General features: G+C 42.8%; 4 protein-coding genes across 4 annotated transcripts; 2 read left to right on the top strand and 2 right to left on the bottom strand.

Moving 5' to 3' along the window:
• Window positions 1-1,201: 1,201 nt before the first annotated feature.
• On the bottom strand, window positions 1,202-3,804 carry MELLADRAFT_62523 (uncharacterized protein; the record flags this gene model as incomplete). The annotated part of the gene is made up of 5 exons (XM_007409119.1): window positions 1,202-1,525; window positions 1,593-1,912; window positions 1,984-2,347; window positions 2,827-3,126; window positions 3,214-3,804. The coding sequence occupies 5 exons, from the start codon at window positions 3,802-3,804 to the stop codon at window positions 1,202-1,204; spliced, it is 1,899 nt and encodes a 632-aa protein (XP_007409181.1).
• Window positions 3,805-4,977: 1,173 nt separating this feature from the next.
• On the bottom strand, window positions 4,978-9,004 carry MELLADRAFT_105758 (uncharacterized protein; the record flags this gene model as incomplete). Its single annotated transcript, XM_007409118.1, has 5 exons — window positions 4,978-5,043; window positions 5,223-5,335; window positions 6,372-6,550; window positions 6,616-6,847; window positions 8,668-9,004. 5 exons carry the CDS (start codon window positions 9,002-9,004, stop codon window positions 4,978-4,980), a joined length of 927 nt encoding a protein of 308 aa, XP_007409180.1.
• Window positions 9,005-13,303: 4,299 nt separating this feature from the next.
• On the top strand, window positions 13,304-17,406 carry MELLADRAFT_85627 (uncharacterized protein; the record flags this gene model as incomplete). The annotated part of the gene is made up of 12 exons (XM_007409392.1): window positions 13,304-13,384; window positions 13,455-13,556; window positions 13,638-13,685; window positions 13,868-13,927; window positions 13,991-14,146; window positions 14,209-14,278; window positions 14,339-14,611; window positions 14,678-15,016; window positions 15,186-15,192; window positions 15,602-15,888; window positions 16,081-16,973; window positions 17,017-17,406. The coding sequence occupies 12 exons, from the start codon at window positions 13,304-13,306 to the stop codon at window positions 17,404-17,406; spliced, it is 2,706 nt and encodes a 901-aa protein (XP_007409454.1).
• Window positions 17,407-19,816: 2,410 nt separating this feature from the next.
• MELLADRAFT_85626 (uncharacterized protein) lies at window positions 19,817-24,303 on the top strand (the record flags this gene model as incomplete). The annotated part of the gene is made up of 11 exons (XM_007409393.1): window positions 19,817-19,979; window positions 20,045-20,513; window positions 20,581-21,140; window positions 21,196-21,865; window positions 21,937-22,144; window positions 22,245-22,295; window positions 22,357-22,536; window positions 22,593-23,271; window positions 23,338-23,829; window positions 23,888-24,066; window positions 24,109-24,303. The coding sequence occupies 11 exons, from the start codon at window positions 19,817-19,819 to the stop codon at window positions 24,301-24,303; spliced, it is 3,846 nt and encodes a 1,281-aa protein (XP_007409455.1).
• Window positions 24,304-25,707: the final 1,404 nt, after the last annotated feature.

The following is a 25,707-nucleotide window of genomic DNA, read 5'->3' as shown; positions in this document are numbered from 1 at the left end:
TTGCAACATTGTGAGTCAATCCTATTCTTTAGAACAAGTACCTTGAAATTGATGCACTAACACTGTGTACTGAAATCTTCAAGTACCAGTATCCATGTTATCCACCCTATCTCTACTATGTGGCTTTCCACATCTACTTGTTTCTGTTTTCAATTTCCTAGATAACAAATACCTGTTACCAGCCCTGATCCCTGGACACTGGACACGGGTTTTTGGTGGTCCACGTGTTCGTGTCCCAGGGATCAGGGATGAGCCCTCTCAAGGCAGGCAAAGGACTACCCTGTGCGGGCCGAAAGTTTCACCACATGCATGGCTCAAACCCAGGGCCTGCTGTGAACCAATGCCCACCATGTTCATGCGCCTTGCGCCCACCATTTAGCCATGGCTCTTGCTTTTTTTCAGGGAGGCTGCAAATGAAAGATGCACTTGGAAGTGAGTTGGTAAGAGTTCAAATTGAAGAAAGTGTCCTTCGACATGTTCGAGGTATGGTGGCTGTATGTATCCTTCTTTTTTGAAATTATTTGTGTTTGAGTTTTACCTAACTTTTTTTGGCTTTAGGATCGGAGAATTCGGAATGAAACGACATGATGTAGTATTGATTGGGATTATAATTATTACCTTCTTTGTGGCATTTTGCTACTTGTGCGTACATGAACTATCTATTGATTAGATGACAAGTAGGCTTTTTATTACCCACTAGATCAATAACGGTCTAGTGGTTTATGATGAATTTGTAGTTAGAAAGGGGTACTATTATCATTTTGTTAAGAGGATCAAGTTGGACTTTCTCAGAATACTCATGACATTTCATCGCTCTTCTCAATAATGGTCATGGAGAAATGAAATTAGAACTGGAAATCTCAGTAGAAATAAACATGAGCAAAAAGTGAAGTCAGTCGATCATTTTCAAACTTTTCTCGATGCTTTTCAAAACGACTTTTTGATTACAAAAAGAAAATGTTGAGATGAATCTTGAACAAAGGATCCTTGAAAGGATAGAGAAGAAGCAAATACAAAGACCAAGATAAGTTTCAACGAGTTCATCTTCTCTATGATTCTAACATTCTTTTCGATCGATACTCTCCAAGCAACATTTTTGAGATCAATTCTTACTTGTCAATATATCTAAGCTGTTCAGCGCTGATGAGAAATTTTGAATTTCAACAATCAAAACAACAGGCAGTCACATAGAGATCACCTTTCATAATTCCAAAGAATCTGACAGTTCATCTAACTTCATTTTCTTGGCTTGTTGAGCAGCCTCTTTCTTTGCACACTTCCTCTTTTTTTGCTTTTGCTTTTGACTGGCATTGTGCTTTTTTTGTAAAACTGAATCTTGAGCCCTAGCAGCTTTGGCCATCTCATTAAGATCTTTGCTTGTTGAGGCTGAATCGTCAGGATGTAACTTTTGAAACACCTTATACTGAGTGTTCACCCTCTCTATAGCCTTTTCTCTGATCTGCTCGTCGGTCAAATGAGATTGATCGTCTTCCAAAGGTAGCCATAAGGAAGGATTGCTGTGAGACTAACAGGATATGCAGTCAAATCAGCATTTAAACAATGAAGGCTTGAGTACTCAAATATAAACTCACGTCCATTTTTTTGAGGAGAGCAGAATATCTAGCAGCTATCTCATATATTTTGTGATGCGAGTATATCGCTAGACTTGTTCGTCTTGTCGTCAGATGGTCCGGCAAGTTTGGATGCTTCTTCACTCGCCCAATACCAAGTAATAATATATTGAATTGCCCAACTATTTGACTGCCGTTTTCACACTCTGAAGCAAGCCCAACTTCATACATCAAAAATTCACCACCGACTGTATTGGTATGGACAACATCTGAGACCATAACACAACCATCCTTTGGATCACGATGAGGAGAGGGTTGGCTGTTTAAACTGACAGTGACATCTAGAGCGAAAGAGAAAACTATCAATCTTTTGAAGCTTTAAAGAATTTATCAAACTGAGTAAAAAACTTACTTCCAACTGCAGGATTAGGATGATCAGCAACTCCAGTCATGGTTGCAGCATTTGAACCTTCCGGATTGTTTTGGTTGTCCAGAAAAGTTCGAATACATGCCTCGGCTTGATCATACTCTTTGGGAGTAAAGGCAAAGTTCAAAACTTTATTAAAAATGTGCCAGTATCGAGTATGTTTTGTGAAGGAAGCTATTTCCTGTTGCTTATATAATTCTTTAAGATGTGTATGTTTCGGAAGTTGATTTTCACCATAGGGAACATTATTCCACTCATTTTTATTTTTTGGACGACCTTGTCTTTCCTTCTGAATCACTTGTCCTTCAGAGTCAAATTGCAGTATTTTATCCATCCAATCGCGGGGTTCCTAAATAGGCATTTGAAACATGTCGAGTTGATTTTGATTGATTTCAATTGATCGACGTAAAATTCAATTCGAAAAAGAATGATTATGATTAATTTTGATTCAAAAAAGATGGGTTTTGATTGAAAAAGATTGATAAACGTAAAATTCCATTTGAAAAAGATGAGTTTTGATTAAAAAAGATTGTAAAACGATTGAATTCCATTCAAAAAAGATTGAATTCCATTCGAAAAAGATGAGTTTTGATTGAATTTGGTTGATAAGCGTTGAATTCCATTCGAAAAAGATGAGTTTTGATTAAAAAAGATTGGAGTTGAATTGATTTTGATTGACAAAAATTGATAAATGTTAGATTGGATTTGAAAAATGAAGATAAGTTGATTTGAATTGATTTCATAAAGGAGAAAAAGTCAATTAGATTTGTTTCAATCAAAGTTAATGGTGAAATATACGGAGAAACATCTTGAAAGGAGCAAACTTACCTGTCCAGTGGCATAGCACAATACATGAGCATTGAATGTACTACACAGTCCATGGCCAGTTCTAATGAAGTTCAGACTAATGTCCTTGTTCAGACCAATCGCTTTCTCTGCTCTTTCTTCTCCAGTCTTCTTTTTTCTTGAGTTTGTTTCAAATCTTGGTTGATTAGGGATGTTGGAGGGGAGTATAGGTGATTTTGGATGTTGATCAACCGGGGAACAATCTAAATCTATTTGTGGGTTAGACACTCTGGTGGTGGGAATTATAGAGGACGCTCTCAAGCAGGCTAACTCGGATCCCTCCTAAAAAGGATGGAGGGAAATAAAACAACAAATGTGTTAGTCTCTGTTTTGTACAACAACAAAAAATAGGTTATGGAGATGACTTACTACTATATGATGTTCTTTGACTGGTGGAATGAACATATCAATCGTCCTTTTGGCCTCATCAAGAAAGATGACTGGATGATCATACTTCACTCTTTTCATCTTCTTTTCATTCTCATTAACAACTTTCTCTAATGATTCCAAGGTAGGATATCTAAGGCAAAAAGGTAATTTATCATTTTTTTCCTTTTTGTATTTCTCAATGACATCTAGTAAATATTCAGCCATTCCAACAAGTCTTTGATTAGTGGATACCGTTGGTGGCAGATTTGGAGGTTGAAAATCGGCAATTAGTGTTTGTAGACTGGTCTTGAGATTGACTGGTTGATTTTTGACGGAGAGTAGGTATGAAATGTGGTAGAGGTCATAGTCTAGATGCACAAATTCAGCTTTTCTCAAAGTTCTGATACTTTCTCTGAATACATATTCATCATGTTTATTGTCTGTTTGAACCCAATCTTTATGCTTAAGATGCTCAGGTGGACTCTTGTAAATATTGAGGGGGACTTCATAATCATAGTCCTTTAAGTGAAAGTTGCTAAATTGATCACTTATATCACTGATGTTTTCTGAGAGTAAAGATGACTCAGACATATTATTTTATTCTAATTTTTTGATGAAAAGTAATAGATGATGATGATGATGATGATGATGATGATGACGATGAAAAGAAAAGTTGATTTAAAAAAAGTTGATGATGATGAAAAGTTGATTTAAAAAAAGTTGATAGGAGTCCTTGTTGATTGATTTGATTTGATTTTGAAAAGGATAATGATACTATGTATGATTTGATCCAAGTTGATTTGAGTAGATTTGATTGTTTTAAAAGATGATAGGAGTAATCTAAATTGATTTATCCTTTTGAAAAGGTTAGATCTGATATAAATTTGATTTGATTTTTGATTTGATTTTGATTTTTGATTCAAGTTGATTGACTTTGGTTGACTTGATTTGAGTAGATGTGTTTTTTTGGAAGATGATAAGAGGGTTCTGTGGTTGATTTGAGTAGACTTGATCTGATGGACCTTGATTTTCGATTTTCAATTTTCAAATCTTGATTTTCAAATTTGGATTTTCAAATTTCAAATTTCAAAAAAAAAAATGTTGATCTTCAACAACAGTCAACATAACTTTGTAAGTACACACATGGATTTAAATTATATTCAATTAAAGAAGTAGCTATCAAACAACTTATACCTTCTAGATTGAGAGATTAAAAAGGAGAATAATAACAAAAAATCACACAAATTCATATGAATTATAACCAATTTTTTGTATATATGTTTCATTTGCTACTTATATACATACTACTACATACTTGAAATTGTTTAAGATGATCAGTTTTAAATCTTTTGGAGTTTATAAACATGTTCGTCTTTGAACTTATCTAAGATTGGGTGAATTTTATTGAAAACTTCACCTAGTAATACTACCAGGCGGGTGAGGGCTCATCCACTGCTACGTCACACGTTCTCACCTCTGTCTACCAGACCTCTGGGATAGTATCCCAGGAAAAACAAGACGCATCCAGCGGATACTATCCGTAGGGCGCCTTCCAGACGCAAAACCGCAAAGATGTGTCTGCTGGCGGCTGACTCACAGCCAATTTTCTACAAGTCCCCTCACAGACGTGTGAGAGCCACAGACATGTCTGTGCAGGACATGCGCAGACTTGTCTGAGCCTATCCATCCTGACTTCTCCAAATTTTTCAAGGCCGGGCCTCTCATCACCCCACCTCCTCTTACTCGATCCACGTTCACACCCACCTATCTATGCCAATTATTCATCATTAACATTCCCAGACCATCATCTCCCGCCTTGCGACAATCAAGCTGAATGAGAAAAAGAATTCATTTCGGAAACACAAAAATCAAACTACAACTAGGCCAAAAAATAAGAAGATCGCCTCGTCGCAGCTCATCAAAGTCATAAAATACCTATATAAACAATTAATTGAAATGGACAACACATACAAATCTCAAATATACTCAAGTTCAACCTCATATTCAACCTTATATTCATCCTCAACCTCGATCTCATCCAGTGGCAATCTAAATTCTTCTTCTTCCTCGCCCCACAATATCATCATCTGCTCAAGAATCTCTTGTTTGTCAAGCGGCTCGGCTTCAAGAGACGGTGCGTTCACATTCATCTCCCAGTCAGCCTTACATTTTACAATAAGATCACCCCAATCAACAGTCAACTTATCATCGAATTCAGCTGATGTTCTGGTGTACTGTTTGGTGTCTCTCGGTAATTTGATCATATGTGAATTCCAGCCCATCCACTCGCGACTGTGTGACTGACGCAAGTTTATATGTAGTGTACTCAAAACCAATTGGCATTCAACCCATACTTCCTTGGTGTGTCGCCCACCCGGCTGAACTAAGTCAATAGGGCTATCTTTACCAGTACATGCCGGATCCCATTCTATAACATCATTAAATCGATTTAGTTAATTTTGGGCTTCAAAACTACTGTACTACTAACTCAATAGGAATGCAAATAACATATCATACCTTTAACTGACAAAGCACGAACACGTTCAAACTTATTATGTGTTTCAAGAGCATATAGCATCATCTGCCGCACTTCCCGACTGATACGACGAAGCTCTTCAGCCGAGCTTTGTTTCTGTAAGAAGGCTTGGATGCCCTCCTTTGTACCACCATCAACTGCCCAAGCCTCATCAGGGTGTGAGAGGAACCCCATATTCCAGAAAGTGTCGTCGATGGGAAGTGCCTTCGCCTCCTCAAAAGTTGGGCAATATAAATCACTGACAGGCCGAATTGCGTTGTATTTGTCCATGTTCAGTACAAATGTATCATACTTTTGTTTGAACAACGCCTGTTTATTTCTCATGAATTGTTTGAGACTTTGTTGTGCACGGGTGCCTGCCACCCATCAAGAATGTGTAAAACTCATTAGATCGTGTTTCAAAAGAAGAACCAATAGAAAGTAGAAATCAGATACGAAATACATACCTTGCCCCTGTCTTTCCCATCTCCTTTGCGCCTCCAAGATTCCCACTTTTGATTCATAAAGCTTTTGCTTTGCCATACGCACTTGGATGAGTGCCTTGCTCTTTGGACCTGCAACAAGATGAGATTAACTTTCAATATAGACCAAATTGAAGATACGATAAGTGATCTAAACTGACTCGAGGCTTGTCGAATGTTTGAAAATTCTTCGCTTCCTAATGCTGTAACCACGCTTTCAATAGCCTCTTCCATCAATAGGATAGAATTTGGCAAACTGAGCAGCAGTTCATGGTCTACATGGTTTCCTCGGTTTCGGGCTTGTTGCCTCCGGCGGGTTTTCAAGCGTCTTAATTGAGCCCTATTGAAATAGGAGGTAATGTATTAGTGCATCCAGCCCTATACAATCAAGATGAAGTGACCCACTGTGCCTCTCGGAGGTTCTCCTCCATGTCCACCAACTCAACCACCCGCTCTTCCAGCTTGCTAAGACTGGTGTCCTCCATAGCAGCCAGCTGCAAGCACCGCTGTCTGTTCCATTGGGCATCAAAATAAGCCTCTGTATATTGAGGATTGCTTCTCGAAAGCTCATCCAGTTTTTTGTTTGCTTCAGAAAAAGTTGCCTGGGCATCTTTCAGCTTCTTATGGGCGGAACCAACTGAATTTACAGTTGAGTAGGAAAAGTAGCACAAATTAAGCTCTTTTTGTGAGAAGTCAATCATAAGAAACTATGGACACTTACCTGCGTTGCCACGTAGAATTGTGTTTTGATGCTTCGCACGGAGATACAAGCTGACTAGTCGATGTTGTTTGGTGGAGTATCGATTTGGCATGACCAATGGAGACAGGAATGACCAGTTGCGCTCGAGGCCCTTGCCATCTGAGAGACCCCAGCCCTTGTTGAGACAAGGATTGTACTCCAATTGGCATGACCACCTGTGCACATAGGCGTGGAATACACTTGTGCCAAAATTGAGCTGACCTCCCTGATACTTGGTCTTGAGCAGCTCGTTCTAATTCATCCACGTGTCAGCAACGAGGGTAGGCTCAATCAATCTGAATAGCTATGTAAATAGAAATAAGGTAAGTGCTACTCACATTCTCGATACTCTTTTCAAGAGTACAACCGATATCGTACAGTATCCCCAGGGATTTTGGGCGATCTACTTCAGATGCATTCGATATATGAGCTAGAATCTCATCCAGCAGAGCCAGCACAAAGTATTGTCTGAGTAATGAAGATATGTTAGTATGAATGAGTAAAGGTGGGAAATGAAAAGATGAAGACGTACTTTTCACCACTTTGCACCACATTCACAAATCACAAGATGTGGTCATGGCGGCATGCCATGCCAATCAGACCGGTCTTGTCGCACCCCTTCCAAGTGGCTGCTCCTCGGTGATCAGAAGCGGCTGTGTGCTGTGCCGTGCATGGGTCCTATCACAAGAGGGCTGAACTTAAGTGATATTCGACAAACGGTCAAACAGTGAGACTGAACTCACCGGCGCATCAAGACCACGCTTTTACGCGATCCTCCCGGAGCCCACTCATTCACTTGATTGGGATTCATGAACAGTGGAGGATAGGATACTGTTTGTTCCTTGTACTCACGACTTGCGGCGGTATGTCTTCAATGCTGGAAGTTACCATCCAGACATATTATAAAGTCTGGCTCGTCAGGTTGGTCATTTTCGAGGAGATGACCAAAGCATCGCGGACAGTTGGCGGCCAACTTGCCCAGCTCCGAAAGATTGAGTGACAAATCGCATAGCTCGTCTTCCATCATCAGCATATGTCGAAACGCATCCACAGCAGCAGCAAGAGTCTTTCGCCATAAATGTGGCTCAAATCCATATACATATGTAGATCGTTTGTCAGCTGGTGTTCTACCTCAACGACACCAACAAAGCAGGAGAGCAAACTAAAACTCGCCTGAGTGGTTCCAGGCACTAGGATGAGAGGGCTAGAGGCATCAAGAAACTCGTCTATTGCCAATGAAAAACCTTGCATGCGAACTGTACACTGCTTCCACATTGTGTGATGAAGTCGAAGCAGGCGAACCGAGAACGCGGTTTGAGGGTGGATTGGAGAGCCTCCAATGTAGCCCATTCGGATCAATCTGACTTGATCACTGGTGCATTGGCAAAATCGAATCTCTTTCTTTTCATGAGCTACAGTACGCAATCAAACAATGGCTTTAGCGTCATATCAGTCATTTAGATTTAACTACCGACACTCACATATAATGTCGACAAGGTCTACAGATCGTGTTTTGAGCTTGCCAACCCCACAAGCACAATCTTTGTTGAAGTCTTCTTTCAAATTTTGATGATTTCCCCATTGCGCAGTTTTGTTAGACTGAGACATGTAGGTCACAAACATCGGGCCCAACACCTTTTTCCAGTTCCGGAGTTTGGTTAGTTGCTTTGATTTATAATAGTCTCCACGAATATAATCTCTAAATGATAGGTTTATACCTGTCAAGGCAGGTGTAGGAGGATTGACTATAGGAGATGATGGGATAGAAGAATGTTCGGAGTCGTCTGGGGAGGGCTCAGGCCGATCAAAATTGACACTCAATGGTGGTCCACCTCCTTCTTGTCCTTCTTCAACTGTGTTTGGATGGATTTGGACTTGCTGGTTTACTGCGAGAGCCGTATTCAACACCTTGGCAGCTTGAAGGGCAGATGTCGTTTCAACCTCCGCCAGAGTAGCAGCGAGTTGCTGAGAAGAAGATGCAGCGGGCGTTTGGCGTGCACGTTTAGTCGATTTAGGACCAAGTGGACAATTGACCACACGTCCCTTCTTGCCCATTATGATATGTATGGAGTTAAAATTAGGAAGGGAAGTTACTCTAAACAAAGAAATGAAATGGGAGATTTGTTGTTGAAAGACTTGAAAGAAGACAGTGTAGAACTCCTACGCAGTGTAGCGTAGGCTGAGCCGGAGAGGGTAAGAATCACCACTTGTGAGAGCGGATGAAACTACGGGTGCGGTGAAGCTGCCCTTGACCTTTTGTTGCAGTTCGAAAAGAACCAGAGCAATCTAACAACTTTCTATCTTCACGAATTTTTCCCGCAAAACTTTGTTTATCCCGTAGATGGATGTGCAAAGTCTGGCGGAGCCTGGCGGTGTACAGTATACGCCTACACAACGTCTATAGCTGAAGTTATGCAAATTTCAATTTTTCACTATTTTTGGATTTTGAGTCCGCAGTGTACTTTTACAATTGGAGAGGGGGGAAGTGGTTTTGTCGGCGGTGGGGATTCTCCAGAAATTTGGGTACTCCAACCCAGTGATAACAATTTAATTGTTTCGAATAATTGGCAAAGTCGAATTTCCAGAAAGGGAATTTTCAAATTTGGCAAATTTGTTGAAAGGATGGGATTTGAACCAGTGCTCAGGGTTGGCCCCGAGTTGTTTGAGATTTCACACTCCGTGACACCAATAACAGAATAAAAAAATAATAATAATAAAATAATAAGACCAACGTCTTCACACCAGCTCAGCAACCGATCAAGACTTCAATATCAATAACTCAAACACTACACTCTCAGCAAGTTATCAAGAACACCGTAGATCACGCTCAAACACTATCAATAGCCTTATTTAAATTCAACAAAACTCTTCAAGACAACTTATTTTATCTTAATCACGCAAACAAGACCTCAAGATTGAAAATAAACACTTCAAGACTCTTTTAAAACCATCAATCGAACTCGATCACAAAAGAAAGAACACACACATTGATCAAATCAAACTCATGATAGGATGATGATTCCATTCGCTAGAAACCCCCCTCCTTATATACTCACAACCTTTGCTTCAACCGCTGCTTTCACATCATTTGCCCTAGCTACCAGACCCCGGCCCCAAGCCCTCGAGGCCGGGACGCCTTTTAGCGGCAGGGCGTCCCGCCGGCGTGCCCGGAGCCCGGAGCCTCAAAAAGCGGGACGCCCAGGCTGTGAACTCCGCCCACACACTCACTCCGGCGGACTGTGAAGATGAACATGAAAAACTCCGCCGAGATGTGCATTTTGGCGGACTTTCAGGCAACCTCAGCACAAAACTCCGCCGTAAGGAGCCATTTGGCGGAGTTTAATTATGCTTCGTGGCTCAAAGTCCGCCAAAACCTCAATGTCGGCGGACTTTACCTGTCAGTTATACTTTACCATGGGTGACTCTGCTGTTGAATGTGAGGGTGGTACTTTACAAATCACATCAGTACAACACCCAATGGCATCACACTCAGCTGACACCACAATCAAATACAATGACTGCACATTGGAATTACATAGTACATCAGCAAACGCAAGGACGCAGGAGCATGTATCAATATAAGCTTATTCAAACAATGCTGTACATTGAAATTACGTAGTACATGACGATGTATAAATAACAAAGTATTCAAACAATGACAAGGATGCTCAACCAAGACATAACCATGGTATGTATTGGCATATATCCAGGTTAATCCTCAAGTGAATGGGGGTATATTGGTTTACTCCACCGTACCGGGTAATGAAATATTACTGTCACGTGTACAAATGAATGGTCATTGCATAAATCAATCCAAATGCCACATACATTCATCATCCCACAACTAGCAGGGCACATGGGACACATTGAACATCTGCATCAGATCACACAAAGTAAAAGTCTTTTGAGAAACCTGACTCCCATTCCGAGGCGACAATGTCCTGATACGTGCCGCAACTCTTCAAGGGCTCTGTGTCACCAAATCATACCTTGTAGAATAGCATTCTCCCACCATGTTGATGCTACAAGATGTTCAGTGGATCAAAGACAAATCTTCAATCCATCAAACAAAACCATTAATGAAAGTAAAAATATACCATGCTGACTCCAAACAATTTGTTCATCCTACACATTCATAGCGAGAGGTCTGTACAGTCGTGTTTTTCACTCCTCGTACAGGTCCCATCCTCTCAGCGTAATGGTTGATGACAAGGAATTTATCAGGCTACACAGAATACTTAATCAGTGGCATAGGTGCATACCACAATAATACCAAAGCCGCGGTCACCTACAATACCTACAATCTGTCATTGGACACATTTCCCTTTGAATGCAGAAAGACACCACATCACTTTCAACAACAGCAAAAGGTACCTGAAACCTATCTCAAGTTGTACACAAACCAATTCCTCATATAGCTTTTTGCTCTTGATTCACTGAACCTGACATGGCAAGCATTCACAATAGAAATACCAAAGCCTTTGTAGACACTGAAGTGTACTAACTGAATTAATCAAAAATACCTGAATGGTGTACCCGAACTGGACTGAACTCATCTCCTTGAGTGATCATTACGGTGAGTTCATTTGGCCTACCTTTATTTAGAAATAACACCAATCTTCCCTAGCTACGGGACGGAGTCCCGTAGCGCCCCGGGTTAGTCCGCTTAGTCCGCTTTTTGGCTGAGGAGCGGACTAATTGACAACCCGCAGCCCGGAGCCCCTTATGTTAGTCCGCTCCCTGTTCCAAATATCGCCGACGGCAATAATCAGAACACACAAAGCCCAATAGCCCGCCTTCAATGTTCCAAATATCGCCGACGGCGATATATTGAACAAGAGGTTGTGCAGTTGCCTACATGTCACACATGTGATAAGACCATGCCTGATGTTCATTTCTCCGCCGGCGGCAAAAATCAGAACGCCACTGACATCACAGATGGCGCACTGGACAACCGTGGAACAAATCAGTGCCAGGTGTCACCTCGGTGAAAAATGGCAGTCACACAGTGTATATCCCATGTAACTTAGTATGAGATGATGAAATATGAAGACATACCTACACATAATTTAGCATTTCCAACACACACTATGCGCTGAAGTGCAAATTATTTCATCAATGCAAGTGTGACATATATCTGACATGTATTTGACACCCCCGTGAAATTCCCATGACATGCCTACTGCAAATGTCACGCAATACATATCTCCGAATGATTTGTAAATCAATGAACCCACATACCACAGACCAAGCGCATGATATAATGAACTACTGCACCAGTTCAGGTCATGGATGCATAGTCTAGTTGGTAGAGACACTGAACCCAGTGAGGGAAGATGGGTTTGAATCCCACATGGTACATTTTTGGCAGCCCCGGAGTTCCCAATACAGTTACACGTGTACACATGTACAGACCTATTTTGCACAGCATGTGCTGTGCAAAGACCCAACTTGATGATAATAGTTCACTATAAAGTCCAGATGATTTCTGATTTCGAAGAAATCCAGATTCTGATTTCTCTTCCACACTATCCGATCCTGCCCACCAATCACCTTCAGAGTATAATCACCCGCGCCCCACAGCCCCGACCCGACTATCCGACCCGACTATCCGACCCGATTACCCGAGTCACTACTACAGAGATGAGTCAAGTAAGCAAACTGCTGATTCATATTTCGAATTCCTTATATTTCATTTTCTCTTCCTCCTCCCACTTCTGCAAACCAATTAGCGCGGCGATATAATGAACACGGCCTGTTCATTTTATCGCCAACGGCGAAAAACAGCACACACCTCATATGACTGGCTTATTTCAACCTCCATCATCACGTATATTCAAATCAACGTGAACTCACGCTCAAACTCATACAAGATGCTGTGACCTGGCCTCGTTCGTGTTTGAATTATTGCTGAAGGCGATAAATTGAACATGACTGGCAGTTTTCTTGACTTTCCTTCCAACATCACCTCAAGGCTTGCTTCTTCTATATGCGCTCTGATGTGGCATCTGCTGATGGCAGGTAGAAGACCAGCGCAGGATCAGAGCTGATGAATCCGCTCTATATCATGTCGGACCATATACATCATCAGCGTTCTTTTTATCGCCGAAGGCGATAAAAAGGACAGCCATTCATGATTGTGGGGTTCAAATCTCTATCAAGACTTGTTGTGTAATCTATCCACCATCAGTATATGACCAACTCATCCCCAATACTCAATTCAATTGTGGCTCGCTCTGTTCTTTTTATCGCCAACGGCGATAAAAAGAACAAGCAACCCAATCACCTGTACCACCTTCTCAACTCCAAGTAGATCAACCCTTGCGAAACAAAGTAACTTATCGTATTATCGTTATGCAGAACACCAGATCAAACAACTCCAATCAACAGCAAGAAGAGCTCCAGCAAGGGCGCAAATCTACTTTGGCCGCTAGAGTAAGTGCCACATCCGGTCATTGGTTTCGAAGAGTTTTTCATAGCACTGACCACTATTGTGATTGAGTAGGCAACTCGAGGTAGCAGCCTAGCACCGCATGTCGGCTCCAATACAGCCTCAAGTGGATTGGCCAAGGGACACTTGAACGCCGGCGGACGTTCGGCCATGTTGGTAAGATAATGAGATACTATTATCCTAAGGATGACCATTGAACTCCCTGACAATTTGCCTTACTATTCATGTGATCCATAGGCCCAATCACGCGCGGCCAGCCAACCAGTCGAACCTCATGTACCCGAGGTGAGTTGTTCAAGTAGATCAATATCCAATGAGGGTAGCTGTTGATTATGGAGAGCTTCTATAGATTGATGAAGCAGGCAAGGACATACCAGAAACGCCAACCCCAGCTCATTGAAGAGTATGTCATTCTAATACCATGTTACCCATACAAATTATCCACTGATGTGACGTTTCTCCCATAGGAATGCTCCAATAAAGAAGATGTGGCAGTCGAAACCACACCCATGCAAGAGAAAACCAAGGTGATTTCAAAGTGTCATTACGATACTGATTAACTGTAATGTCTGACAAACTCTTATCTGCAGGATACGGCTAACGAGGAAGCGCCCACCCCCGGAGGAGCGCCATCCACTAAGGATCAAGAAACGGAAGGCGATGGATCTGAGGAAGACAATCAAAATGATAGAGAAGTTTTCAAAAGTTTGTCTTTTAAGAAGGTACCAAGATCTCATGAGCCAGCTGTAAGTTAAATTCCAATTCCCCAGATGATGAGACTTGACTGATGTGTTCTACGCAAACTCAGGCTGAACTACCCTCGACTCAGATGAAAAGGGAAGTGAAAGTAGCGGAAGCACAAAGGCAATACGACAAAGGTATGTCTCCATCTCATTTCAAAGTTGATATTACAAACTAATGGCATGATGTTTGATCAGTCAAAGTGTTGTATGATAAAACTAAGGAGCATGTGATGAAACTCGAAAGCAATGCTGCTGAAGGCGCCATCAACAGGTCCCTTCAAGTGTCAAAGAAGTTTCTCGCTGAGCTGCATGAAACTATGAAGGAGAATGAATCCAACTTGTTTGACGCACTCAACAGCAATACGCCAGAAGTAGTGTATGTGTGCACAGTGTATAATCCTCCCACACCTGCCACCAAGCCAATACCTATTGCCAAAAAACGCAAGGCAGGGACTCCTCTTGACAAGGGTATGTAGCTCACCCACGCTTCCAAACACAAACCGAGATCTTACTAATATAATCTGTTTGCTACAGTAGACCACAAGAAGAAGAAGGATGTCAATCCTAAGTCATTCCTTGATGTGGAGAGTAAAGAGTCTAACAAGGAAACTCGAGAAGAAATCTTAGGAGATCAACAAGGAGCGCGTGGAAGGAAGAAGAGCCGCGCTATAATCACTCAAGAGGTGGATAAGTGGGCTGAAGGACCTATGGATGCTCCTGATCCTGAGAACAATCAAGACGTGTTTATGAAGGATGCTATGAAAGAAAAGCAAGCTGGGAAGAAGAAATCAACCGAAGTTGTGACTGAAGGTCCCGATATGATGAAGGTCGACGAGAACTGTATTTTCCATGTGGCTAAACCTGATCTCAGCTGTAAGTTTCCTACTAATTCATGTTCATCTCTCCTATACCCTCTTGACTTCCGGCTTTGTCTTCTCTCGACTTTATGACATACCATGTCACCCAACAACTGTGCTGTTCTATTTATCGCCTTCAGCGATAAATAGAACAACCATCCTTCTCATTCTCTTTTCATTTGAAGTCTATCGGTGCGTTGTTCTATTTATCGCTAAAGGCGACGAACAGGACAACAATCCTTCTCATTCTGAAATTCTTTGGTGTGTTGTTCTATTTATCGCTGACGGCGATAAAAAGAACAACATTTCTCCTCCTCCTTCTTTCATTCGAAATCTATTGGTGTGTTGTTCATTTTATCGCCGAAGGCGATAAAATGAACAACATCCCCCCTCCTCCTTCTTTCATTTGTAATCTATTCGTGTGTTGTTCTATTTATTGCTGAAGGCGATAAAAAGAACAACATTCCTCCTCCTCCTTCTTTCAATTGGAATTCATTCGTGTGTTGTTCTATTTATTGCTGAAGGCGATAAATAGCACGTGTGTCCTTAGTGTATTCCATTTCTTGTCAACCTCCATCACCTCCGCCTGACCAGCTATAAGTCCTCGTGGTGCTATTGGCTTATTTACTCTTCTTTCTCCAGTGATTGTAACTGAGACTACCCCGGACGAAGTTTCAGAGATTGAAGCCACCAGAGATGAGATCAAATCATCTCATTTCAACTGGGGTGATGTCCTTGCTGCTCCAGTGGCCAACATCATTTACTGCTGGGCATACGATTCTGATTCTACGATTGGCCATCCAACCTCGAGTGATCTGGCGCCCCACCTCATGTATGTCAGGTCCTTAGTTGAGGATAAGGAGTTGATGATTTTGCGATTACAAACTGGTCAGTCTTAACTCAACCTGTGAGAAACTATTGTCTCATATTCGTCTCATTGACTGACCTGTGTGTTTCTAACTCCCCGTCTGATGCAGGTATCCTCATGTGATCCGCTCATTACTTCTTCCCGTTTAAATTGGGGTCTGATTGAGACCAGCACGAGGTACCCTTGGTCTAAGAAGAACGCTCTCTTCCGAGCTCTTCACTCGATGTGTGTCAGGACAAATCGAGACCCGGACTGGACCAAGGATCAGATGATCAAAGGTCACATTCACACTGGTTACGCAATTCTGCACAACATTCTAGCGGACAGTCTCAAGGTTGTAGCTTACGATTATGATCACAGTTCAATCAATATTAGAGTTGATGGTGAAGACGGAGTCCACGAGTCTACTAGTGAAATGAGTAAGACTATTGCTTGGTTATTCCGTCAATGTACCTCTGGCAACGATGATGCTATCTCTAAGCGCGGGAAAATCTCAAACGCCACTGTCAGGACTCTTCAACGAAAGTACTTCATGGTATTGATGGCCGTTAACTTGATAGTTGAAAGTGAGATCAACAATAGTATAATTGCATTATCAACTCAGGCCGGAGCTACTGTTCGAGACATCAAATCCTTGAAAGCCTCTCAGCGCAAGGATACGGTGATCCATCAACTAATGAACGACAGGAATAAGTATTCTACCTCACGAGTGAAGTCCATTGCCGCCAGTTCCGCCCCACCGAAATCAATTGAGCCTGCGTCTTCCTCTCAAGCAGCAAATCCGTCTACTAGCAAAATTCCGGACAAAGTCAAAGCTCAAGATTCCCGTGATGTGTCAGAGTTCAAGAAGGAGTCTCTGCACTACTTGGCGTTATTTTTGATGTTTGGAACTGCAGGTTTATTTCATACTTGGCCTAACTATAAGGAGCAAAACATGCCAGAGTCAGCAATCTTCATTAATCTAGCATCATTACTGGTAGATCGTCAATATGAAGAGTATCGCGCACAAGAAGGAGCACATGTATTTGGAGCTCAAGCTTGGAATCGCCTCGACGACCTGATGTTCACCTCTCTTCAGATGTTCCTTCAAGAGTGGGATTTGATGGTCAGCTATGACCAAGCACTTCTATACTGCTTTTGACATCAAGAAGCTAGCAGGACTGTTTATGTTGGACTTGCTCACCGAAACGCACCGCCCTGGCCTATCTCTTGGTATCAATGGACTTGTTATGGATCATGTCAATATCGAGAAGACTTTACTGAAGTTGAAACTCAACGGGCCCGAAACGGAATCCTTTCGCGCCCTGTGGGGACCAACCAAAGGTCCCCTACATCCAGTTACTCAAGGTGGCAGTGGTTTGTATCCTGAAAAGGAGCCTAATGGTGAGTTTACTAAACAGAGTAACCCTCAAACTCGAATGAGCAATGACATTAGGAAGTCCAAGGAGAAGTCACAAGCGACTCAGGATGTGGCAGAGGAAGATGCTGAGGTGGAAGAAGATGCTGAGCTAGAAGTAGAAGTTGATGATGATGAATGACTGGATATGGGGTTTTTTGACTTCCAGCTATTTATTCTGAATTGCTGTGTGTGCTTGCGATGTATCCCTTCATTTAGAGTTCTTATCTTATGTGTTTGCTGAAGAAATTATAAGCCACTGCTGTGTTTTTGATTCCTGTGAGCAATCTTTGTGGTGCCATTATATCGTGTTGATCATGCTTATACCCACACATGTTCTATTCATCGCCATTCTCAGACACGTGCATAGGCCTAATCTTGCTTTTGTTTGACATCAGCGGCAATGGCTGCGTTCAAAATATCGCCAGCGGCGATTGTTTGACATCAGCGGCAATGGCTGCGTTCAAAATATCGCCAGCGGCGATATTTCGAACAATTCTTAATCTATGACATCCTCAACCTGTTTGGCGCAATTTGCTTATTTGCAATACATGGCACAATACTTTTGTCCTATTGATCGCCATGATAAAACATATTCCTCGCCCTTTATTTACTTGATTCACATTCCAGCGTGATGTGTGAGGATATTAAATTGCAGCATATCAACATACCATATCCATTTTATTTGCAGGAACGCTTCGCTGTTATTCACATATGCCAATGAGTAGTCACCCCTTGTATTGACGGAAGCGTTTGTCTAACTTTCGCCATCGGCGATAAATAGAACATCTGCTAGTATCAATCTCCTTGCTTTTGTCAACATGTACATATTGACACATGCAGTAAGCTGACGTCAAGGTAATTACATATCAACCACTTGAGCATACGATGAATCTTGAATTGTAACAGCTTTTCCCGGGTTGGGTCGCCACGTGCCTCAATTTGAATACTATGTGGTTCTCCTAGATATCATGCGCTGTTTGATGTACAAGGTACATGACTTTATCAATGTGTCTACTCATATACAGACATCTATATATGACTTTGCATTCCTTCATCTATTACCTCAAGCTGAATTTGTAGCAAGAAGGTTCCATTGGACTCAGCCATTTGGCAAATGGCTACTTCATTACATCAAAACAGAACAGAGCTGCATATTCAAATAAACAATTCTCACATTAGTGATGACATAGTAAGGCACTACGAGTTCCTCAAACCACTACTCACTGTCATTGAGTTTCACCCTGCAATGTGTAGTACTTACTGTGAATCCCGGGTGATTCTCAATCTCTTCTGGCCGATGGTTTGTGTACTTGTAATATATGTTCTATGGCTGCGGCGCAGTGACCATGCCGCAGTCCCTGCGGCTCAGTCACTGCGCTGCAGCAATTTGTTGGTATCTCTATTAGGTTAGGTCTTGCAATGCCTTGTTCTGTTCCCTTGGCGGGGTTGGCGCTCTCCAATGACATTGCTGCCCACAAAGACGCTGCTGTATCCCCGCAAGCCTAGTCTACGCTTCCTTCCTTGGTCTACACTTATTCATCAGAATATATATCCATATCTCATCTCTTGCACAGCTTACCCAAGTCTTTCACATCCCTGTCACACATCTGTCACACACCTGTCACACACCTGATACCTGTGTGAAACTCAAATTATGACCTCGTGAGTTGTATGTTCCCTGCTCTTATCCTTTTGTTTAGCCTTGTGTGGACAGTGGGAAACTGTCCACATCATGTGCAAGTCTTGTTCTTTTTTTCGCTTTTGGCGATAAATAGAACGCCAGAGACTGTTTCTTGCCTCTTCCTATCAATCACTTCCGCGGAAATCACCGCCAGGCATGTTTGCTCTGATTTTCGCTTTTGGCGATATTTTGAACGTGCCATTGCTGCAGCCATGCGGTCTTGATGTGACCTCTTCATTGCCATATCTTCAGTTACCCTTCCAGAATGGTCTACTATAAGCTTACGCTTTGACATTGGCTACATTGTTTTCTTCCAAAACAGGTCAGAACGTCAATGTGTAGTAAAAGATTGTGGTCAGGTGTTCCTCAAGAAGGGTGACCTGGATGAACATCGAAGATTGGCTCATCAAACCAAGGTGACAGTCACACATCACGAAGTACAGCACACAGTTTGCAGGGATGCAGGTGGCTTATTCCACTGCCCAATTGGCCTGTGCAAATACAATAACAAAAACCCATGATATCTGCGATCTCACTGTAAAAGCTGTGATGGGCAAGGTCCCCCCATCATTCACACTGTCACTCAGCCTGGTGACGGCGGTGTGGTCATACCTTGTGGGGAAGAGGTTGAAGGTATGCATTCAATCTCATTGTATTTGCCGTCAATTGGGTCACTGACTTCCCCACAGTACATGAGATTCTCACAAAGTACAACCTTGTGTGGAATAAGCGGTGTAAGATCCTCATATGTGTAGGGTGTAACATTGGCATGCCTGTGTCTGAGGTTTGGTCACATTACAAAAGGGAAAACTCCCCTTGCAATTACACAAAAAATGAGTGTACCCTGGATCTAGTTGACTACGTAGGCATGGCTCAAGGATCTGTGTTCCCACCTGGGTATGAAGCAGGAAACCCCTGTGAACCCGTCGAGGGATTAGTGTCATACAATGGTTATACCTGCAAAATTTGCAACCTGACATGGCGTTGTAGAAAGACCATCCTGAATCACTTTTCACTCAAACACGCCAAAGGTCAGGCCCTTTTGGCAATCACTCCCTGTACTTATGCACGACTGACTGTATCATTTGTTCTTCAGAACTTCCAACAGAAGATAGCCGTAAACCGCACCGAAGAAGGGATAAGTGTCAGACCTTCTACGGGCATAACAGGGAGAAATTCTTTGCTGTACTCCCTCACGTACAACCAGCTATTGTAGGTGGAAACGGAATGATGGAGCAGGAGGTGGTGGATGTGTTAGATGAATCAGATGTAGTCACTAGAATGATTTTAAAGTTGGAGGAAGATGCTGCTCAACTTGTGGACCATGGACCCGATTCAACTCTGGAAAAAGAGCAGGCAAACTGGATTTATGTTACTGGAATACATACATACATTGAGCTTCTGAAAGAGTCTGGAAAAACTATTGAGCAGTTGGTTGTGGCGGGTGATGGAAATGAACGTGTGGAGGTCATGGTCAGATACATTGCAGCATGGATTGATAAAACCATGAAAAGACTGCATGAAACTGGACAGTTGATCAAACGTATGTGTATGGCAGAAACTAGGTGGGTTTCATGATTGTTTTTGATCTCCTCGTGCCCAATACAAAGACCTGATGATTGTTTTGTTCAGCGAGATGGAAGACAACAAAGGCCTGATGCCTTTGCAAGAAAAGGCTTCTGTAATCAAATATGCCCAAATCTTGGCGTCTTTTATGTATTATTTGATTTGTCAGGCTGAGGATCCGGTGGATCCAGAATACCAGCTCTACAATGTCACCAAAAACGAAATCATGCAGCTACGTAACATTGCAGCACCCATGGAGCTTCCTCCAAAGGTGCCAGGCCAAGGCGACGACCTCGACTTTAGCAGAATCACAAACAATCCTCTGGGTAAACAAGTTTCAAAAGTGTTATGCTCAGTATTCCAAGCTGGCACTGGTGGCTGGTGCAAGCAGTATCAAACTCCCCCAATGCAGTTTCTGGCTTTTTCAACCCTCAAAATAGACGGTTCATATCATGATTCAACTCTGCTCACCCACCTCATTGCAGCTATGCAATACGGAACTCGGCTGGCCTTTGCTGAACAGTACCTAGATACCCCTCGAGAACCATTCAACCCAGATGCCGACCCCCTCCAGCCAATCAAGGACGACCGGAGCAGATTCGAATTTCTCAGGAAAAACGGCCCCGGTCCTTTCAACTATGTCAGACAGCTCATGCATTTAGTTAGTATTTGTGTTGTCAGAAGCCCTGCCTGACACAACCTACTGGGCAGATGCAGAACAAGAAACTCTGGAAGTGGAAAACAAAAGGGTGACTATCAGTGGTATTCGAAATTGCATCCACATCCAGCAAAAAATGGCAGATGCTGATCTGGCCAAACTCCTCGAGGGCTGCAAAATGCCTGCTTTTGATCTAAGCTTGTACAAGGAGGAACCTCATAGTAGAAAGCCATTTACAAACTTTTTGGATCACTCTGGAGACGAGCACAGAAAGTACGGTCATCATTTGCTCAAGGAGTGGGTTAGGCGCAAGGATGTACATGGCTTGTTGAATAATACTTGGAAGACTGGCCTGACTGAAGACACATCTATATACAATCCAGCACTCTGGAAAAAATCCGCCATGCTAGATTGGCTGGATATGTACGATAGGCTTCAAGAGCGTTTATACTTTCTATACCATGTGGCATCCGGGCAGCCCCTGAGAGGCACTGAAGAAATGACAACTTTGGTGGTGAATACCCGTTTGAATCAAAGGAACATCTATCTGCGCTCGGGTAGATTTGCTTTCTTGACATGGTATCACAAGAGTCAAAATATTAGTGGCAAGAACAAACCTCGTCTGACCTTCCTTCCAAGACGGCACAGCTTATTATGGTTCTACTATCTGGCGTTCCTCCGCCCTACCGCAATGTAAGCAAATTATTTGTTTAATGTTATTCCTGCTTTGGCTGACTTTCAAATGTCCAGTTTCTTTCTGAAAGCTCTAGACAACAAGGAGATTGCAAACCACATGACCACCAAGCTGTGGGTACACACCCGCAAAGGCCCTCTGGAATCTTCCCACTTTACAAACATTCTCAAGCGCAAGTTTGCAGAAGGCGGAGTGGCACAGCTGGGCATCTCTGGTTGGCAACATGTATCGGTGTCAATTGTAGATGCACATATCAAAGACCATGCAGAGGTGTTGGAGTCAGGCAAAAATGCCATCATTGACTGTCAAAGAGGCCATAACAGCGCCACCGCAAACACATCATATGGAGGCACCGGTGGATATGATGTGGATCGTGAGTCAGAAAAACGGTACAAGGCAGCAAGTGAGGCAATGCACAGGTTTTGGGAAGTGAGTGTAGTCCTTTCCAGTGTTCTAGGTGCTGAGTACTGATTGGCAATGGTATGTTTAGATTGACGGCCCAGTTCAGACTGGTTTTGCAGAACCCCCTGCTGAAAAACCACTTCCAGCTGGGGAACTTCTGGAGAAGGCGCTAGAAAAGTTCACTGGTCAACGGCAAGCAGGGACCAGGACTCCATTCCAAGCTGACTGGCTGACAATGGTACTGGACCGCAACTACGATATGCTGGTGGTTGCACGCACAGGGGGGGGAAATCATTAGCCTACATGCTTCCCCCTTTGGTCAAGCACACTGGAATCACAGTCGTGGTGCAGCCCCTGACTGCCCTGGTGGCAGAAACAAGCGACATGCTCAAAGACAAAGGTATCAAGCATCTGGTGTATAAGGCTGGGTCCAATTGTGTAATAGAGAAATGGCACCGAGTGGTGGTGTGTACCACCGATGTTGCAGCTGGAGAAAAGTTCTATAGTGATTTACAACGCCACAAAGTGAATCGGGTCATTATTGATGAAGCTCATTGTTATGAAGACAATGTTACATTTCGAAGCTATTCAACCGGTGTAGCACGCTTGCGACAACTCAATGCACCCTCTGTGTTTATGACAGCAACAATGCAAGTGGGTCATGAAGAGTACCTGTATAAGCTATTCTGCATCACCAATGTCAAAGACTTCCGAGAACCAACTGGTCGACCTGAACTTCAATTTCATACGGTCAAAAACTGCAAGTGGGAAGCCATGATTTCTCAGGTTGGCAAGCTCGCCAATCAGTCCAACCTGGCCGACCGCGATCGGAACATCCTTTTCATCAAAAACAAGAAGGAATGCAACAATGCAGTGGAAGATCTCAAAAAGCTGTATCCTGATTTGCCTATCACAAAGTACTACTCAAAACTACCAGATGGAGAAGGAGCTGGCAATGTGAAGCATTGGAGGACAACACCCAAATGCTTGATGATTGCAACAAGTGAGTTTGGTGCTGGAATCAACTACAAGCATGTTAGAAATGTCATGATTTTTGGATTGCCTGAAGACGATACAGACATCAACAAGTGTTTCCAAGAGGCTGGGCAAGCAGGACGCGATTTGGAGGCAGCAAATGTGTGGTTGTTTGAGACTGGGAAGCCGGAGAAAGGAAGTTTTGCCGAGAAATTGATGGAAAGCCATAGGTGTATTGCTGAGACATTTTCAGAAGTATTGGATGGAGAAGCCAGGAATTGCAAGCAGGTTGGATGTCCTCGAGTGTGTGGAAACTGCATGGATATTGCCAACCAAGCTAGCAGGAAGAGGCCAGCTGACAAGGAACCTGAAGTAGTCATGCCTGGAACAAGACCTATGTACCTATCCAATGTCAAACGAGCACGGGTGGAGGTCAACATTGTTGATAAAATTGGCCTGGCCATCACAAATGTCCGGAAACAGATGGCTGGTCTGTGTGGATACTGTCTTGCAAAGGACAAGGTGGAAAAGCGGCATGGAGATGGAAAGTGCAACAAAGTGGTAGGATGTGCGCGGTGCACTGCTGGTGAGTCATGACGTGGTTTATTGTGAATGCAAGCAGACTGACCCAATCGTCTCTACAGGCAACCATTGGTCATCAAGATGTGAAGCATTGCTCTTGTCAAAGGTCCTTGAGAGGAATGGCAATGCAGCCTACCGACTGTGTCACTTTTGTGGTCTTGGTGATGGCCATGGTCAGGACACCTTTCATAATGCACCAATAGTGGGGACCCTCAAGAAGTGTGACAGTGGTCTTCAAAATGTGTGTGAAAGGTATTGCTGGTACTTGTTTCATCATGATAAGGCATTGCTGGTGAGCATCATCAAGGTCCTCAAGACCAATGACAAGTGTCTAGCAGTTGACAAAGCCAGTGTTTCGCTGTTCCAGCAATGGCTCGGATCACGTGGGTGGCTTGGATGTCCGTGGGCAAATATGGTCACCTTGTTCATTGTCTTTCGTGACCCAGAGATCCGCGAGATTGCCAAAGTCCACTCGTAATCATCATACACATGCTTCTCCCCCTGAATATTGTTTTCTTCTCATCTACTGGTCCATTGAAAATATCACTATTTACTATAGCTACCTGACCTTGGTCTCCTTTGCCACTGATGGAGGTACACTTGTGGTTTAAAGCCCGTCACACCTGGCTGTTACATTGTGTCTCCAATTTTGTCAAATCATCATGTCCCCGCAGATTGATCCTGGCTGGATATCATAATGGTAATAGTTACATCTACCACACGACCATCCTGACAGTTCAGATGGATTCTCAGTGTGTTTCAAATTTTGCCATTGGTGGAATTGGGAACATGTCAATGGTGTGTTGCCACTGCGTTCCAAATTTTGCCATTTGCGGAATTTTGAACGTGTCAATGGTGTGTTGCTGCTGCGTTCTAAATTTTGCCATTGGCGGAATTTGGAACATGTCAATGGTGTGTTGCTGCTGCGTTCCAAATTTCGCCATTGGCGGAATTTGGAACGTGTCAATGGTGTGTGGCAGCTGCGTTCTGATTTTCGCCATTGGCGGAATTTGGAACATGTGACAGGTCATTTCTGTGTTCCCCATCCTGCGTGACCAGGAACACCTCCAACTTCACAATGAACCGTGTTCTGACTATCACCTGGGGGATATCTGGCAAATTTGCGCAGGTCATTTAAACTTGAGGATCCTTAATTTATGTTGTACTTGACAGTGGATATTGATGAAATGAATGCTTTTTGGCACCCTCCCCGCACATGTTCTAGCTGGTAGGTATATAGCAATACCACATATAGTCTGGTTAAAAAAACTGCTTGTCCACCTGGGCACAATTGGGCTTGACCCAAGCGTGGTGTGGTGACATGGTAGCCCATCAGTGAGTTGACATGTCAAATAGCTAGATGTTTGGCTGAGTAGCTGGGTAGCTGAGTAGCTGATTTTGTCTTCCAGAACATGAATCCCAGAGGTGACAAGGTATTATACACATATCATACTATATTTCTATTGCTGGCTATATTGGACTATCCCTATCCTTAAGGCCTGAAACCACCCCACATAAATGGTTCCCCAATTTGTATCTTTGTCACATTGCTTCCCCATCACAGCATGCTCTGTGTTAGGGTTAGAAATTCTATAGTATCTTGCAACGCCTGGTGGTAGTAAACAATAGTACCAAAAGACAACTACACCATTGGTTATTAGTTTGATTTGTTCGATTCTAGGTTTTTATATATTGTTGGAGATATCATTTGTCTGCTATTAAATGTCATATACAATTTTCTTTATTGCATTTCTTCATTGCTACCACATGTCATCATTGCACATTAAGGGTACTCAATGTAGAATGATGACATAATGTTTCTGGGTGGGGAGACCATGGCCAAATGGACAATTGTTTTCCAATAAATGGGATGCACACAAAA

Source organism: Melampsora larici-populina, assembly GCF_000204055.1.
Source record: "Melampsora larici-populina 98AG31 unplaced genomic scaffold MELLAscaffold_15, whole genome shotgun sequence".
Taxonomy (NCBI): domain Eukaryota; kingdom Fungi; phylum Basidiomycota; class Pucciniomycetes; order Pucciniales; family Melampsoraceae; genus Melampsora; species Melampsora laricis-populina.
The sequence above is the reverse complement of the archived record's forward strand: the minus strand, read 5'-3'. Positions and strand labels throughout refer to the sequence as shown.